General features: G+C 36.6%; 1 protein-coding gene across 4 annotated transcripts in view; it reads right to left on the bottom strand.

Annotated features, from left to right (window-relative positions):
- BICD1 (BICD cargo adaptor 1) overlaps positions 1 to 14,828 on the bottom strand; it is a 256,755-nt gene that overhangs the window by 11,416 nt on the left and 230,511 nt on the right. For 2 of the 4 annotated variants that reach the window (XM_041735906.1, XM_041735908.1), the window contains one exon: positions 114 to 189. The exons of 1 other annotated variant lie outside the window; for it this stretch is intronic. In XM_041735906.1, coding sequence (XP_041591840.1) covers positions 114 to 189 — 76 coding nt within the window. Of the gene's footprint in view, positions 1 to 113; positions 200 to 14,828 lie in introns of all 4 variants that reach the window. One more of the 4 variants, XM_041735907.1, reaches the window with a different exon arrangement.

Genomic DNA, 14,828 nt, shown 5'->3' with positions numbered 1-14,828 from the left:
AAAATGTAGCAAATATAATTATGGATAGGAAGTTATGGTTTTGGAAAGGAGAGCCTGGGATCCATGGATCTGACATGCAGCTGGGTGAGAAGAGAAAGGACGTCCGAATTTACCTGACAGTTGGGCAGTCTTGCCTCCCGGCTAGTTGTGAGCACTGTGGCGGTACGGAGGCAGCAGGCTGCTGACAATCTACAAGAAACTGATAAATTAGACATGTATACAAAGAGATGACAGAGCATCGTGTTAGTAACAGTAACTAAAGCAGTTGCCTGAGAGATTTAGTGAGGAATGTGCATTCATATAGAAACATCTGACATTTATCCCACCCCCCCCCACCGCATGATGCCAATAGAAGAGACGTTTTTCTGAATTAAATCCAGTATTTGAAAATTAGTGATACAAAACTGGTAGTGAGATTTCTCAAGTACATTAGGACATATGTGGCCATTCATATTTGGTATCTGGATACATCTAAAAATAAGGGGTCTATTAATATAATGAAAGATCTTCAAGTTCTGAACTTGAACATGATGGCAGTTACTTGCTTAGCACTTAGATCTGCTTAACCAAAATGGAATATATTCAGATAACTGCCTTTATTGTCAGGACACATGGGCATATTGTCAATCCCATAACTACACTGAAAAAAGCAAGCATGCAACACAATATTTTCCATGATTAATAAGATATCAGAGGAAGAAATCATCTTTATAGTTTTCTGAGAATTTTATTAATCAAAAGCAAGACTTGTTAGCAGGAATAGTAGGTTTGTTATATAGTAAATTGATAGTAACTTGGACTGATGGAGAAAGCTAACCTGAATGGGAAATCTACTTCTGTTTTATTTTTGACATTTTAAAGTCACATAATATAACTCATGCTAGGTTAACAAAATGCTAGTTCTCAAAACTCCATATTTAAAGCTGATCAGTTATGTTAATCATCTACTCCAAGAAAGACCATGTGCTGAGAGTTCTAAAATAATCAAAGGACAGTCTGTTTATTGGTACCAGGCTGACTGTACTAGAGCCACCCGAGAAGCTGGTTAGAAATGCATATGTTATATTTCTGCAAAAAGATTTTGCAAAAAAGTTAAACTTTGAGTTTGACTTGAAAATTCAATTATTTTCAAATAATTGCAGCATGTCCTCTCACTAACTGCTTAGACCGCGTATTTGCTTAGCAAATCTCTTCCCTTATTTGTTAGATAGATAATACTAAAGCTAAATTATCACTAAGCCTAGATTTACAGGCTTGGATTATTGAGGTTCTATTGAAATTTACTTTCACAGGCCTAAGTATCACTTTTCAAAGGCCAGTATATCCTCATTACAGCAAAATCTGCCTAAGAATCCCAAAATTCATGAAAACTGCTGATGCTTCTGTTTACAACAGTGAAAACACACTAAAGCTGTCTGTGATGCAAAGTAGACAGGCTTGATTTGCGTTCATTCAAGAGAACATCATTTCTGAAGGGAGCCTTTCATAGGTAATCTTTGTTGCAGAGTAGTTTATTAATTATTACCTATTAATAAGAACAAGATCTGCTTCTCATTGAGTAGCTGGTGTTCAGAATATCACACTCAATAAAAGTCCTTCAAATGTAACAAGTAGTTCTATCTTCTCCACTTTGGGGAATTCTTTTTATTTATTTTTTTCCTCCTTCAACTCTATGCTTGTCATTTTGTAGCCTGATTAGCCCAATGATTCCCTTTTGTAGAAACTCAGAGTCTTATAGGATGAATTCCTTCATGCTCCTTTTATCTTTTCCAACAGCTTTTCTATCTAAGTGATAATTTAGAGATGTCTTGGACTCCTTCAGATAATGCTTCTGAGATGGTCAGCAGATGAGCAGTTTTAAGTTAACCAGGAGAGTGCTGCCCTCCTATGGTGTATTAGTGTAAATACAATAGATATAAATGAAAATAAATCTAAAAACATTCTGGAATTTGGCCTCAGGTCTTCCGTTTCCAAGGTGGTATAAATGAAGCACTTCTACAGCAAAATTTTGGCCTCTAAGGATCGACAAATCTTAGAGTAATTCGAGTATTTACATGGTTTAAAATTTTTTCATATCTCACTTACATTAGAAATGATTTTTTTGTTAATGCAGTTATAGATTATTATTCATTCAAAATATGCTCTGTGATAAAATTTAGGAAGCAGGTGAGCAGGACTATGGTGCACTCCCTTAATGAATTGCTTAATAAGTGGTAGATATTCCTTATATTTGTAGTGAATACCACATTTTTCTCCTTTAGAAGTAAAATCATCTCTGGGCTAATTATTTATCATTTTGTACTTATTATTTATAAGTACTTAGCTAAGTGTTATCTTTGAAGGATAAAAAGCAAATTCTACAGCTAAGATGGTGACAGATGAAAAAAATAAAGTTAGAAAAATATCATATTGCTCTGACTCAATTGTCTTCTAAATCTCTCTTCTCAGGTTAACAGCCCTCCGATTACATATACATCTAACTCAGCTGAGCAGGATGTGTATTAACATGTACTTTGTAAAATGAAAGGGGTGAGTTAGGAGCTTGGGGAAGTCCCTCCCAGTTCTGGGATGCTGTAGGCTCTACATAATCTCACCTTCTCTTTCTAGAATCTACTCTGAGGTAGACTAACTCTTAAAGGATCATGGCCTCGTCTCATTATTTTTGAGGGCATAAAAGATGACAATTATGTGACTCAAGCAGGATGCGTTAAAGAAACTGCACCAGCCACTGCTGTCATCTAGGCCACCAGAACTCATTTCAATCATTCAACAATGAAGTTATTAAACTTGGATATGTTCAAAACTGCTAGGCATTGGGGACAAAGAGAAAACAGAGAAGATAGGTCCCTGGCCAATTGGGTAAGACAAGCATATTCAACCAGCAATTATAATGAAGTGTCACAATGATGATGGTGGTGATGAGGATGGTGATGATAATAGCACCTAACACTTGTTTATTATAGCTTACCATGTGCCAGGCACTGTGTAGGCACTTAACCTATATGCTCTCCTGTAACCCTGTTTTATTCATTGCAGTTGATGGATGAGGAAAGAGGGACTTAGGTTAAGTAACTAGCCAGAGTCCACTAAGAGATGGATCTGAATTTGAATCCAGGATTGTATGACCCAAAGGCTGGATTGAATTTACAGACATATAACTACATTGCTTTCCAAGGTAGGGAAATGTAGGGATCACAGGGCAGAAACACTTAACTAAATCTAAGGGGTCAGGGTACGCTTCCTGGAGGTTGTAAGATCTAGGCTAATGCCAGAAAAACAAGTTAGCTAAAGAACTTCTTGGCAACTATAAAGAGTTTATGGTCTCTACTAATAGGAATAAAATATTTCATCATAAAATTAAAGTTTTTCAAAATGCTCAGAACTGAATTAGATAACACTGTACATTCATAAGGTTACAGGCCTGAGAAGTGTCAGAGCATACCCAAGATATTGTTAGTGCCTCAAGGGTAGATGAATAAGGGATATTATAGCTTAAAGCATCTTAAGTCTATACTGACCTACACAGGAAGAGCACCCATGTATGGCACTCCTCCATGAACAAGAGTCCATTTGAAAGGAAGGTTAAAAAAAAAGGAAAGAGAAAGAAGAAAGGAAATTATTTGCTGAATCAACATGATTTAGTTTCTCTTAGGAACTTTATTTTATCTATTTTAAGCCTTAGCAACACTCCAGAGGTATTATTTTCATTGTTCCTACCATAAGAAAATAAATATTTGATATATGGGACTATAACCAAAATCTTATATACTCTGAGGCTATTTTTTCCCCCTTTAACATTTTTCATGGCAACAGAAACAAATACTGAACTGGCATCATAGTAGGTGCTCCACAAACATTCTTTGATTAAATTAATACACGATCATCATGTATATTAACTCACCCATGGTCACACAGCTAGGAAGTGGCACAGCAGGGATTTAAGGTCAGACTTTTCTGATGCTGAGGCCTGTTTTCTACTCACTACTCTGGCTGGCTCTCAAATCGATACCAGCTACCTCTAGAAAATATCAGGGTCATAGAGTCAAAGAAACATAAATAAGAACGCCACTAGGCAGTTAAGATAGTAATTTGAAGGCAACTAATTACTTCAAAAACACAAAACAGGGTAAAAAGTGCAAGAATGGGGATGATATTCAATTTCTATAAATTGACGAATAGGGAGAGAAAGTATGATTATAGGGTTTTCCCCTCTGGCTTCTACTACTTCTAACTTCCTACTGCAGTTTAGAAAATGAACCAATTTTCTAAAAGTCACTGCCTTACAAAGTCCCGTGAGCCCACTGGTGGCCCTTTGGGAAGGGAGGGAGAACCTCATGTGGAAGGAAGCAGGGAACCCCTCTGTGCTTGGGTTCCACACCGGGCTCAGCTGCAGTACTGAGAGGTGGGTGAGGACCTGTGGGTGAAAGCTGATCTGTGGAGACCATACCCGGCAGTTCTGTGGCTGTGCGGACGGCTTCCTTGGTACCCAGATGCTCTGTGGGAAGTTGAGCGGTGGCTCTCTGTGGAAAACAGTCTCCTAAAGAATGGTCAGCACCCCAGCCCCTGGTTTTCCAGACCTGACAACTAATGCATCCCCACCATTTCATGAGCATCCCTACCTTCCCTCATGACCACAACCCCCCCAGGTGTTACACACTTTCTATGAAAACCCTCTTTGTCACCCAAGTTTTCCTCAGGCCAAATAATGTAAGTTCTTCCTCACAGGACATATTTTCAACTTGATTCACTCTCCTTGCTCTTTGAGCATGTTCTATTGTGTGCAACAATCTTCTAAAAATGAGGGGTTTCAAAAGGAAATCATGTGGGATAAGAGGTGACTGGTGGAGTAGAGTGGCAATCTTGCCTCATTTGAGATACCCCCATTCTATTAAAAGAGCAGAAGCCTGCATGGCAAATTTTTTTTGGCAGCCATGTCACACTGCTGTTTCATATGACTTACTTTGCCTACAGATGGTGCTATCAAGTTATGCTTCCTCCATCCTGTACTTGGGCTGTCTGGAATCCCAGTGCAATATTTACTTTTTTTTTTATTTATTTAAACAATCTCTATACCCAAAGTGGAGCTTGAACTCATGACCCTGAGATCAAAAGTGGCACGCTCCTCTGGCTGAGCCAGCCAGGCACCTCTCATATACTTCTATGTTTATCTCTAGTAAATCTCACCTTTTCCTACCTGATGCATCTTTTAGATCCTATTCTATAATCTAGCATATTAACTTCCTCTCCCTCTTTTTTCTCCTTTAAATCAGAAAATGTGATAATCACGACCTTAATATCTTCATCTAAGATTAGTAGCTAATAACAGGGTCGGGCTAAGTAGAGACCATATTTCATAAATATCCATCTATGAATTTGGGTCCTTTGAAGATGTCATTCAACAAGTTACGGACCCAAACAATTACATCATCATCTAGAATTTTCTCTATTTGTCTAAAAAATATTTTAAAATACCTGGTTCGTTGTTTGCCAAAATTCAGGTATATTATGTTACCACTTTCCCTGATCTTATGAGATGAAGAATGAAAATAAGTTTAGCATAAATCATTCTTGATGAGCTCATGCTGGGTGTTAGTAATCCCTATTCTATACTGAGCATATGAAACACATTCACTTCCAGAAATTTGCCTAGGATCAGCCTCAAGGTTGTTGGTCCACAGATTAGAGAAACATCTTTCTTTTCCTCTGTATAAAAACTCTATTTCCATATTTCTTCCTCTGACCCACATAGGAATTCACCTTCTCACTTCCATATTCTATTTATCCCTGGGCACCTTTTACTCTATCTTTCATAAGGCCATGATTTTTTTAGCATCTTTCCTTCAACAAAAGTGGGGAGGAAAGGCGTGTGTGTTTTCCTTTCTTTCCCTTCTCATTTAAAAATGGCAACTCACACACTTCAAAAATTGGTGGGAAAAATGAAAATTCATGATACAAACAGCAAACATGCCTCTTGGTGAGACAGTTAATATCTTTGTTAACTTGGTATACTATTTCAGGACTATTAAAGAAAATTTCAGTAATTAAATTTGCCCACTTAAACAATTGCTGTCATAAAATGACATTGCTGTTATTTTTCAAATAGATATCACTTTGGAACAAATATGTTATGTAGTTGGAGTAAATGGTCCATATTCACTAAGGACCTTTCAATGAGGACAAATGATTTTTAATAGGAGAAAAGCAAGAATGTTTAATGATCAAAGTTATTAAACAGAAGGTTGACAAATAGTTATGGATTGTTCTAAAATAACTCCCTAGTGAATGATCAAAGTATAGAGACATTCTCTTTTGTGTCCTTATGGGAGATAAAAGGATATCCCTCTTTCTACTTTCTGCACACCTGGCTATATCTTCCAAACTATTCATTAATTGGGATTTGGGCAATGACAGAAAAGGAAGAATAGGTATAAGGAATGCACAAAGAAGAGGAAAGGATGAGAAATAATGGTAACATGTAATATTTATCAAGTGTTTTATCTATGCAGACATTAGGCTAACACTTTTCATGCAATGGCTCTTTAATCTTTTAGAGAAGGTTTTTATATTTATTTTAGAAACGAGAAACTAGACCTAAAGAGGTTAAGGAGTTTGCACATGATCACCTTCTGCATGATTTTTATAGTGAACAAAAGTTTTTTAGTGCTCAAAAAATTCAACAGAGTTTGGTTGAATAATCCTCCTCTTAGAGATCAGGACACTGAGAATCAGAATGGTTAAGTGATTTTCCTAGGGCCCCTGGAGAGAGTGGCAGAGGAGAACACGAGCCCAATGGAATGCCCCATGGAGCCCGTAATGGACTAAATTTTGTTACCCCAAATTCATACATTGGAAACTCTACTACTACCTCAGAATGTAACTACTTTTGGAGATAGGATCTTTATTTTTTTTTAAGATTATTTATTTATTCATGAGAGACACACACAGAGAGGCAGAGACACAGGAAGAGGGAGAAGCAGGCTCCATGCAGGAAGCCCAATGAGGGACTCGATCCTGGGTCTCCAGGATCATGCCCTGGACTGCAGGCAGCGCTAAACTGCTGAGCCACCTGGGCTGCCGGAGATAGGATCTTCAAAGAGGTAATTAAGTGAAAATGCTACTGTCAGGATGAATCCTTATCTAGTTTGATTGGTAGCCTTATGAGCAGAGGGTATTGGAAGGTTTAGAACACAGAGACACCAGGGATGGCCTCACACAGGCCATGTGGGGACTCATGGAGAAGGTGGCCATCTACACACCAGGGGGAGAGGCCTCAGGAGAAATTAAACCTGCCCAAACTTGATCTTGGACTTCTAGCTTCCAGAATTGTGATTAAATACATGTAGATTGTTTAAGCCTCTCAGGCTATGGTCTTTTGCTATGGTAGCCCTTGCAAACTAATATGGAGCCTTTGTACTTGCTCCAAAGTGGAAGCAATTATCACCCCGCCTCTTACCTCTTACCCTGCCAATAGTACCTTGTTAGTCTAAGTAATCTGAGAACAGCCAAAGTTCTCTTATATTTTTCTAAACTCTGAACAGTCTAAGGGTTGGGACAAACACATACGTTTTAATTCAAAAGGCCAGAAGCACAAATTCTAAATTAAAATCTGTACTCGAATTTCAGCAGACTTTCTTCATAGCAAAAAGCATTTTAGAAATGAGTGTTCAAGGGATCCCTGGGTGGCGCAGCGGTTTGGTGCCTGCCTTTGGCCCAGGGCGCCATCCTGGAGACCCGGGATCGAATCCTACATCAGGCTCCCGGTGCGTGGAGCCTGCTTCTCCCTCTGCCTATGTCTCTGCCTCTCTCTCTCTCTGTGACTATCATAAATGAATAAAAGTAAAAAATAAAAAAAAAAAGAAATGAGTGTTCAAATCAATGGTACTGGGCAAAACTAAACTGATGATAGGATGTGATATTTGAGTAACTGATAGAAAAATACAAATTTCTAGGCACTATGCACTGAAGTGGAGACAGGAAAATCACATAAATATTAAAGAAAAGCCTTCCAAACTCGGGAATTCTGGATATTTGCGGATAGTTGCACAAAGGTGCTCCCCATAATTAGTTACTGACATACTTAGGGATGCACCCTGGTCTTAAGTGAGGGCTTTACACAATAATCCTTGGGAATGGATAATGGATATATCACAATTTTCTTCCATCTGCCAACAATGTAGCAATTCTCTGTGGTCTCCTTGTCTTCCTCCTCATTCCTATTCCCTCTCCCCTGTGCTCTTCAACTTTCCTCCATTTCAGCATGAGATTTAGAGTCCATTGTAGATAGACCTTTGTAGTTTAGATCCCTGCTCCATCAAACAGTAGCTGAGGGACACCAAAAAAGTGACTTAACTGTTCTGAGCCTCAGTTTTTCTGTTAAGTGAGGACATTACATACCACTTTGCAGACAAGGTGAAAGAATGTCTGTGAAAGCATGCAGCCAAGGATCCGCTGACAGGAACTAGTCATTGATTACACAAGAGGGACCAAGGGGAGGAGTCAAGGTGACCTTGAGGTTTTCAGCTTCAAGAAACAAAGTAAATGCTATTGACAATAATGAAATTTAGAAAGCCAAGATAGACCATGTGATGAAATCATTTTGACAATGATATCTTTTTTTGCCCCTATCATTACATTCATCTGAAATGCTCTTTTCTTGGACTATTCAGAACTAATAAGTTTCATCTTTATTCCCGACCACCCAGGAGGAGGTGTCTGCTTCTCCTAAACTCCTTTAGAACTTATGGCATCTCCTTTAGCATTGTTGCATACAGCTTTGACCACTGCTGTCCTTGCAGTATATCTAATCTCCCCCAACACTCTATGTGGTTTAGAAATAGAAATGACCCTGCCTTATCATTCTTAAAATTCTTTGTTTTCCCACAATATTTTCCTTATAGATGCATGTGGTGAAAAATACTGCTAATATACTGATTTCACCTTCCCTAAAGCATCTTTGGATTGATTTCTTTATTAGTACTTCATTAATTCTTTGTCTGATGGAGCCATTTGAAGAAGCAAGAGCTTACAGTTAGGCATTCCTGTCATCATAACAAACAACACCTTTCTAATAAAAGAAATAAGAAAGGAAATACTATCTGATAAAGGTTTTAAAACTAATTTAGTAACACTGGGTGGTTAATAATTCTTTGTAATCTTAAGACCTTGACATATAAATCTTGAAAATAATTTTAATTGCCATTATTTAAAGTATGCCAAATAATATTAATACTGAATTATTCCTCACTAAATCTACAAAATGATTAATAGTGTGTTAGTGAATTAACAGAAAAGTTAATGGTAAGAAGCATCAAAATACATTTTCCTAATAGTAACAGCTTGAACACTTAAGGAGTCCTATGGATGCCTATACACATAAACTGAAAAAAACATACAGAGAAGAGAATTAAGGAAAAAAATAAATATTTAAAGTTGAAACATTTTATAAAAAAATAAGGAAAGCATGAGATAGAAACATCGACATAAATATAAACAGTAATCAGGAAAAGTTGAAGCAGTTTTTAGAAATCTAATGATGAACTTAATGGTACATTGACACAAATAAAAATGGAGAGCTGTGAACAACTTTTAGCATTTTATAATCAAACACATAGAGTTGGCTATCTCATCCCTTTTCGCCAAACATATGACATATCCTGTTAATACATTAGTTTCTCTGAAAGCATCCACAGACAACACAATAGCCTTATTTCCGACTACTCAGGAGTATAATCTGCTAATTCATCTCACCAGACACTTCCGCCTTATCTTTCCATCAGTGTTTAACACAGCAAATTCCATTATAGGTTTATACCCTTGATAGTCAGAAACAATCATTATTCATTAAAATTTTCCAAAGCACAGTAAAGACAGGATTGTTGAAATATATAGAAAAAAAATTCAATGTAGACGATGCAAAAATATGACCTGATAACAAATCTTTTTTTTTTTCTGATAACAAATCTTAAAAAAAAATCTGGCTCTGCCTTTGTGCAAATGACAACGGCATACAGTTTATCACATTTGGTGACAAGCATTAAAATTGTCTTCAACGATGTAGAATCGGAGTATGACTTGTGAAGAAGAAGAGGGCACATTTTTAGACCTTTCAGTCATCATAGATAGGCAGAAACTTTCACCCAGCTTTCCATTTGCTGTCCTGATGGATATCATATGACTAGCTGATAAAACAAAGCAATATTCGCAATCTATTTTTTATTTCAAACCTTGCAAAAGAGAAAAATACAAATGCTCTGCAGTATAGTCAACTTTCTGCTCCTGAACAATGTACAATGAAACCAAGAGCATGTGTGTAATCAACTGCCTACGGTAGAAAGACAGAAGATAAATTTGGGGGAGGGGGTGATAAAATACAGTGGCACCAAGAGGTAAAAGGACATTTTGCTGCCAGATTCTTACACCAATTAAACACCCGTTGAAAACACAGCTTTTCGTTCAGAAATGACCTTCCCAAGAACAGTGTCAGCTGGCACAGAGTTAACTCAAGGTGGCACGATGGTCTGTTCTCATTCAGCAAAGTCAATAATAGCATGGAGCAGGTGAAGACCAGCTATACCTTTGAAATGTCAGAATTAATTCATCATCAAAAAGACACAAAAGAGAAATTAAGTTAAACTACAACCAAAAACCCACTAAAAATATCCATTGGAAAATATATCCCCTACAGAAAAATATATGAGACACCACTCAGTGAAATGTGTTTGATTTTCTTATTTAATATTTTTTCATCATTTAAAAAACCCCAACACTAGAAAATATTCTGAGAGGTTCAGGGCATCCTCCTCTGTAAAGCGATGGATCTGAAAACTATAGGCTTTCACCAGTGTCAATTGTTTCTTGGCTTTTTTTTTTTTTTTTTTTTTTACTTTTCTTAGAAAAGAGAAAATTCTTATGTAATCCATATTTTTTGGGGGAGACATTTCAGAGACCCCCAAACTAAACCAAGTGTTACAAAATGCACTATGTCCTCACAAGCATATTAAACCACAACTCAATGAAAGGAAAAGCAATATATTTAAATATTAAATATTTAAATAATATTTAATTTATGAATTTTTATTAAATATTTAAGTAGTACTTAAGTAATAATATTTAATATTTACAGAAGATGCTTATTCATTTTTCAAAGAAAAGAATAAGGACTTACAAAGACAAGCTTCCTAATGTAAAAGTATTTGATTTATAGAAACTTATTTGAAGCAAAGCTACTCAGGAATAATTCTATTAGAGAAAATAAGGTTCACCTACAGGTATATAGCCAACTTACCTCTTTTTGCTTTTGATGTCAAGTAGTGCATAAAAAGAGAAAAAAATTTATGTTTAACTGATTCTATTGTCATTACATAACGGCTTATTCCATAAATACCTACTCAGAGTAAGTGACTCTTCTATCCTTTTTTTTTTTTTTAAGGACATATGAATAGAGGTAGATCCAGGACTGCCTGGACAGCCAGAAATAGGTATTGTAAGTTGCACTAGGCAGTGTCCTCACTGGGATGTCTGTGCCAGAGTCTTGGGTGGTACCCCCTCCTACTCTAAACTTTGAATTTCAGAGCTTATGATCTAAACTGATCATAGACTGATTCTATTTGTAGCAAGATATACTCTTATGTGCAATGAAGAATTGAGAGACAAGGCTCAGGTTAGAGCAAAAAATGGACTAGATGAACAGCATCAGAGCAACAAAAAAGTCCTTGACGAGAGGAAAGTTTATCCCCTTCAACTAAAAAAAGCAACGGTTTTACATCCACCAAAAGTAGGTTTAGCTAAAAGGACAGTCCTGCTCTAAATCAGTATCCTGTAAAACAAACACACATATTTTCATATAAATCTATCAAGACAAATATTTGAAATGAGAGTTGTTTAACTATTGTAAAAGTAACAATCTAATCTAGTCCATCTATGGAGAACCTTTGCGCACTAATGGAACTACATAAGAGGCCAGCTTTAAAAGCAGTCGTTCAGAAAGAGATCTGATTTATGGTCTGGACACAGAAAAGTGACATAACCTATACACCAAAAAAGAAAAAGAAAATCCCCAGAGTCCAGTAATGAGCAAAACTGAAACGAACTGGGCTTTCACATGTCCAGTTCTTAAAAACTTTAGGACTTGTGATATGGAGAACATATCAATGATTGTTTGTTTTTGGCTGAGAGGTGACAATTAAAGGACAGTAAAATTAAGAGTTATATGACATCTTTATGACTTTCCTTTTTTAAAAAAGTAAACAATAGAAAGGAATAAAGCAACAGTTTTGAGTTGTGCTTTTCCTTTTTCCTCTTGTATCTTTCAGGCACAATACACTGGAGAAACAGCCCAGGAAACCACATGAGCATCAACAGATGACAGGGGTGTATAGAAGGGACATACAATTGTGCAAAAGGAAAACCAGTGTGGCTGGATGCTCCATTATTATGTAATGAATACAGTGCACTGTGAATCTTTTCTGGTTGATTAAGCTCTACAAGTTTAATTACTAGTCACTTTATGTAGTCTAGGTGCAAGTGCTATGGAACTACATTTTCATTACCTCATTTAAAACAAAGGAACTAATAGCAAGTGTAGCCTTTCCATGAGCATTACAACTCCTGATCATTTGCACACACTCATAGAGAACTCAGGCTGCTCCTTCAGACCTGGATCAACTTGCTTAGAGCTCAGGAGAGCCACTGAAGCCACGGTTATTATCATGTAGAAAGGTCCATTCCCCAAATATTTGTCAATGCCTCAGAAGAGTTTGGTTGGCTGTCATGTTGATGGACGCTAAAGAAACATTTCTGAATTAAATCAGTGGCCTCCATATCATGCACCAACACCACTGGTGCTGAGATTTTTAAAATATTTTTACTTACAAGTCTATTTAGAAACATGGGCTGTATACAACAAGCTCCAGTCCCAGTGAAGAAGAGAATAATTTGTATTCATAGAATCAGAGAGTCTCAGAACTGGGAGAAGTTCCTTCAGTATTTCTTCATTTAACCATCTATATATTGTTATAAATGTAAAGGAGAGTCTACGCTGTTAATCTCAAGATTGGCTTTGCTGGGCACCTATTGTGGCTTTTTCTTACTATATTTTTCTTAGTGTTCTTTGTAAATAGAAGATGTCGAAGTTTGGACATAACATCCTGGGAAATGCTTATGATCAGAGGGTTTGTTGTTGCTGTTTTTTAAATAATAGAGGTTGTTATGTAGTTACAGTGAGGGTAAATAGTAGAATACAATAAGCTAGCACTAGCAGACTGGATTATGTGTAAACATAGCAGAGAAGATGCTGGTGGCCATTTCCCCCTGGAATACAATGAGGGAGAGATTCCAGCGGAGCTAAGTACTGAAACTCTTTTTTGTACCGGGAGCTTTGGGATAAAAAGGCAAGGCAATGCTAATGATAGACAGTTGTAGCACCCAACACCCACAAAGGATACAAAGATACTAAGGGTTAAGTGCTGTAGGTAAGTAATTGATGGCAGGTTGGTAGATAAAGGGTGTTCTCTGACTTGATGGTAGGGAGCATGCACAAGTAGAAAGTAGTAAGAGAACATGAGCAATTTCTTAATTTAGTATTTGGTCTAGTTTGTCATTTGGGGGCAGAGCCTGGTCATTTCAGTGAGTGTGAATCAGGAGCTATGATCTACAAACCAATCCTAGAGGTGTGTTTCTTTCATATTTTTTATCTCCCTATTGATATTTTTAGTGAGCTGGAAAGTGTCCTTTGGGCAGAGTCAGGAGAGAAAGGCAATAATTGGCTGGAATGTCCTGGGCCTTTTATGTGTCTCAGCCATCTGTGCCCCCTCATTACCCCTCCAGACTCAGCCATTTTCTGGGGGCCTCTATCTTCAGCACCACATGGTTGGACTTTGGTGGCCACAAGTATGACCCAACCACTTTGGCCCTGAATATGTAATTAGGTATATCAAAAAGTGATGTTTTCTTTCACTTAATGGATATCTTAGGGAAAGATTTTAGTTTTTTCCTTAAAGCATTTAATAAGAAATTTTCAATTTCCATGAGTTTAATAAAATATTAATAAAACTTAAAAGACTTTAAAACGACATAGTTATACTAAAATCATCAACAAGGATTGAAAGATATTATCTAATGTAATATGTCCATTCCTTCTGCAATGTTGGTTTTCATGTGGATCCCTTCAGTGATCCTTCTATCATCACTTATTTTGCTTACAATGCTTAGGTTTTGAATATGGAGTCTATTAAGAAAATTTAAGTTCTGAATAGTATACCTGACAGAGGAAGCAGTGGAAACAAAAACAAAAATTAAAAAAAAATAAATGAAAATGCTGACAGAATTGTGGTCATCAGATGTTCCATTAATCACTGCATTATTTATTGAGTAGCTTCAGTATGCACCATGAAATTATTTACTTAGTATTATCTTTATCTTTTCTGTTATCCTGGACAAAAGGAAAACACATGTGACCCATCTGGAAAGAGTTCTTTTGTGTTTTCTGTCTCTATATAGTATCATTAAATCCTGCCATTTAAAATTGGCAGGATGCATTATAAACATTTTCAATGTACTCTCTACTTAAAATAAATAAAACAGATTTTTTATAAGCTTGATTACACCAATTTTTTAAAAAAAATCAAGTTGTATTATTATCTTAAGACTATTTAAGACATATGGTTTCTTAGGCATACCTAAACAATAGGAATTAAATTGTAATATTGACAAAGAGACCTAGTAACAAATAAAACAGGTGTATAAAGAAGAGCCTACAAACAATTACTATGAACCTGTTTAAAAGAGCATTGCCATCAATCAGAGACAAACAAAGCAGAATCAATCTGCAA

This window comes from Vulpes lagopus, chromosome 21, assembly GCF_018345385.1.
Source record: "Vulpes lagopus strain Blue_001 chromosome 21, ASM1834538v1, whole genome shotgun sequence".
In the NCBI taxonomy this organism is placed as follows: domain Eukaryota; kingdom Metazoa; phylum Chordata; class Mammalia; order Carnivora; family Canidae; genus Vulpes; species Vulpes lagopus.
The sequence above is the reverse complement of the archived record's forward strand: the minus strand, read 5'-3'. Positions and strand labels throughout refer to the sequence as shown.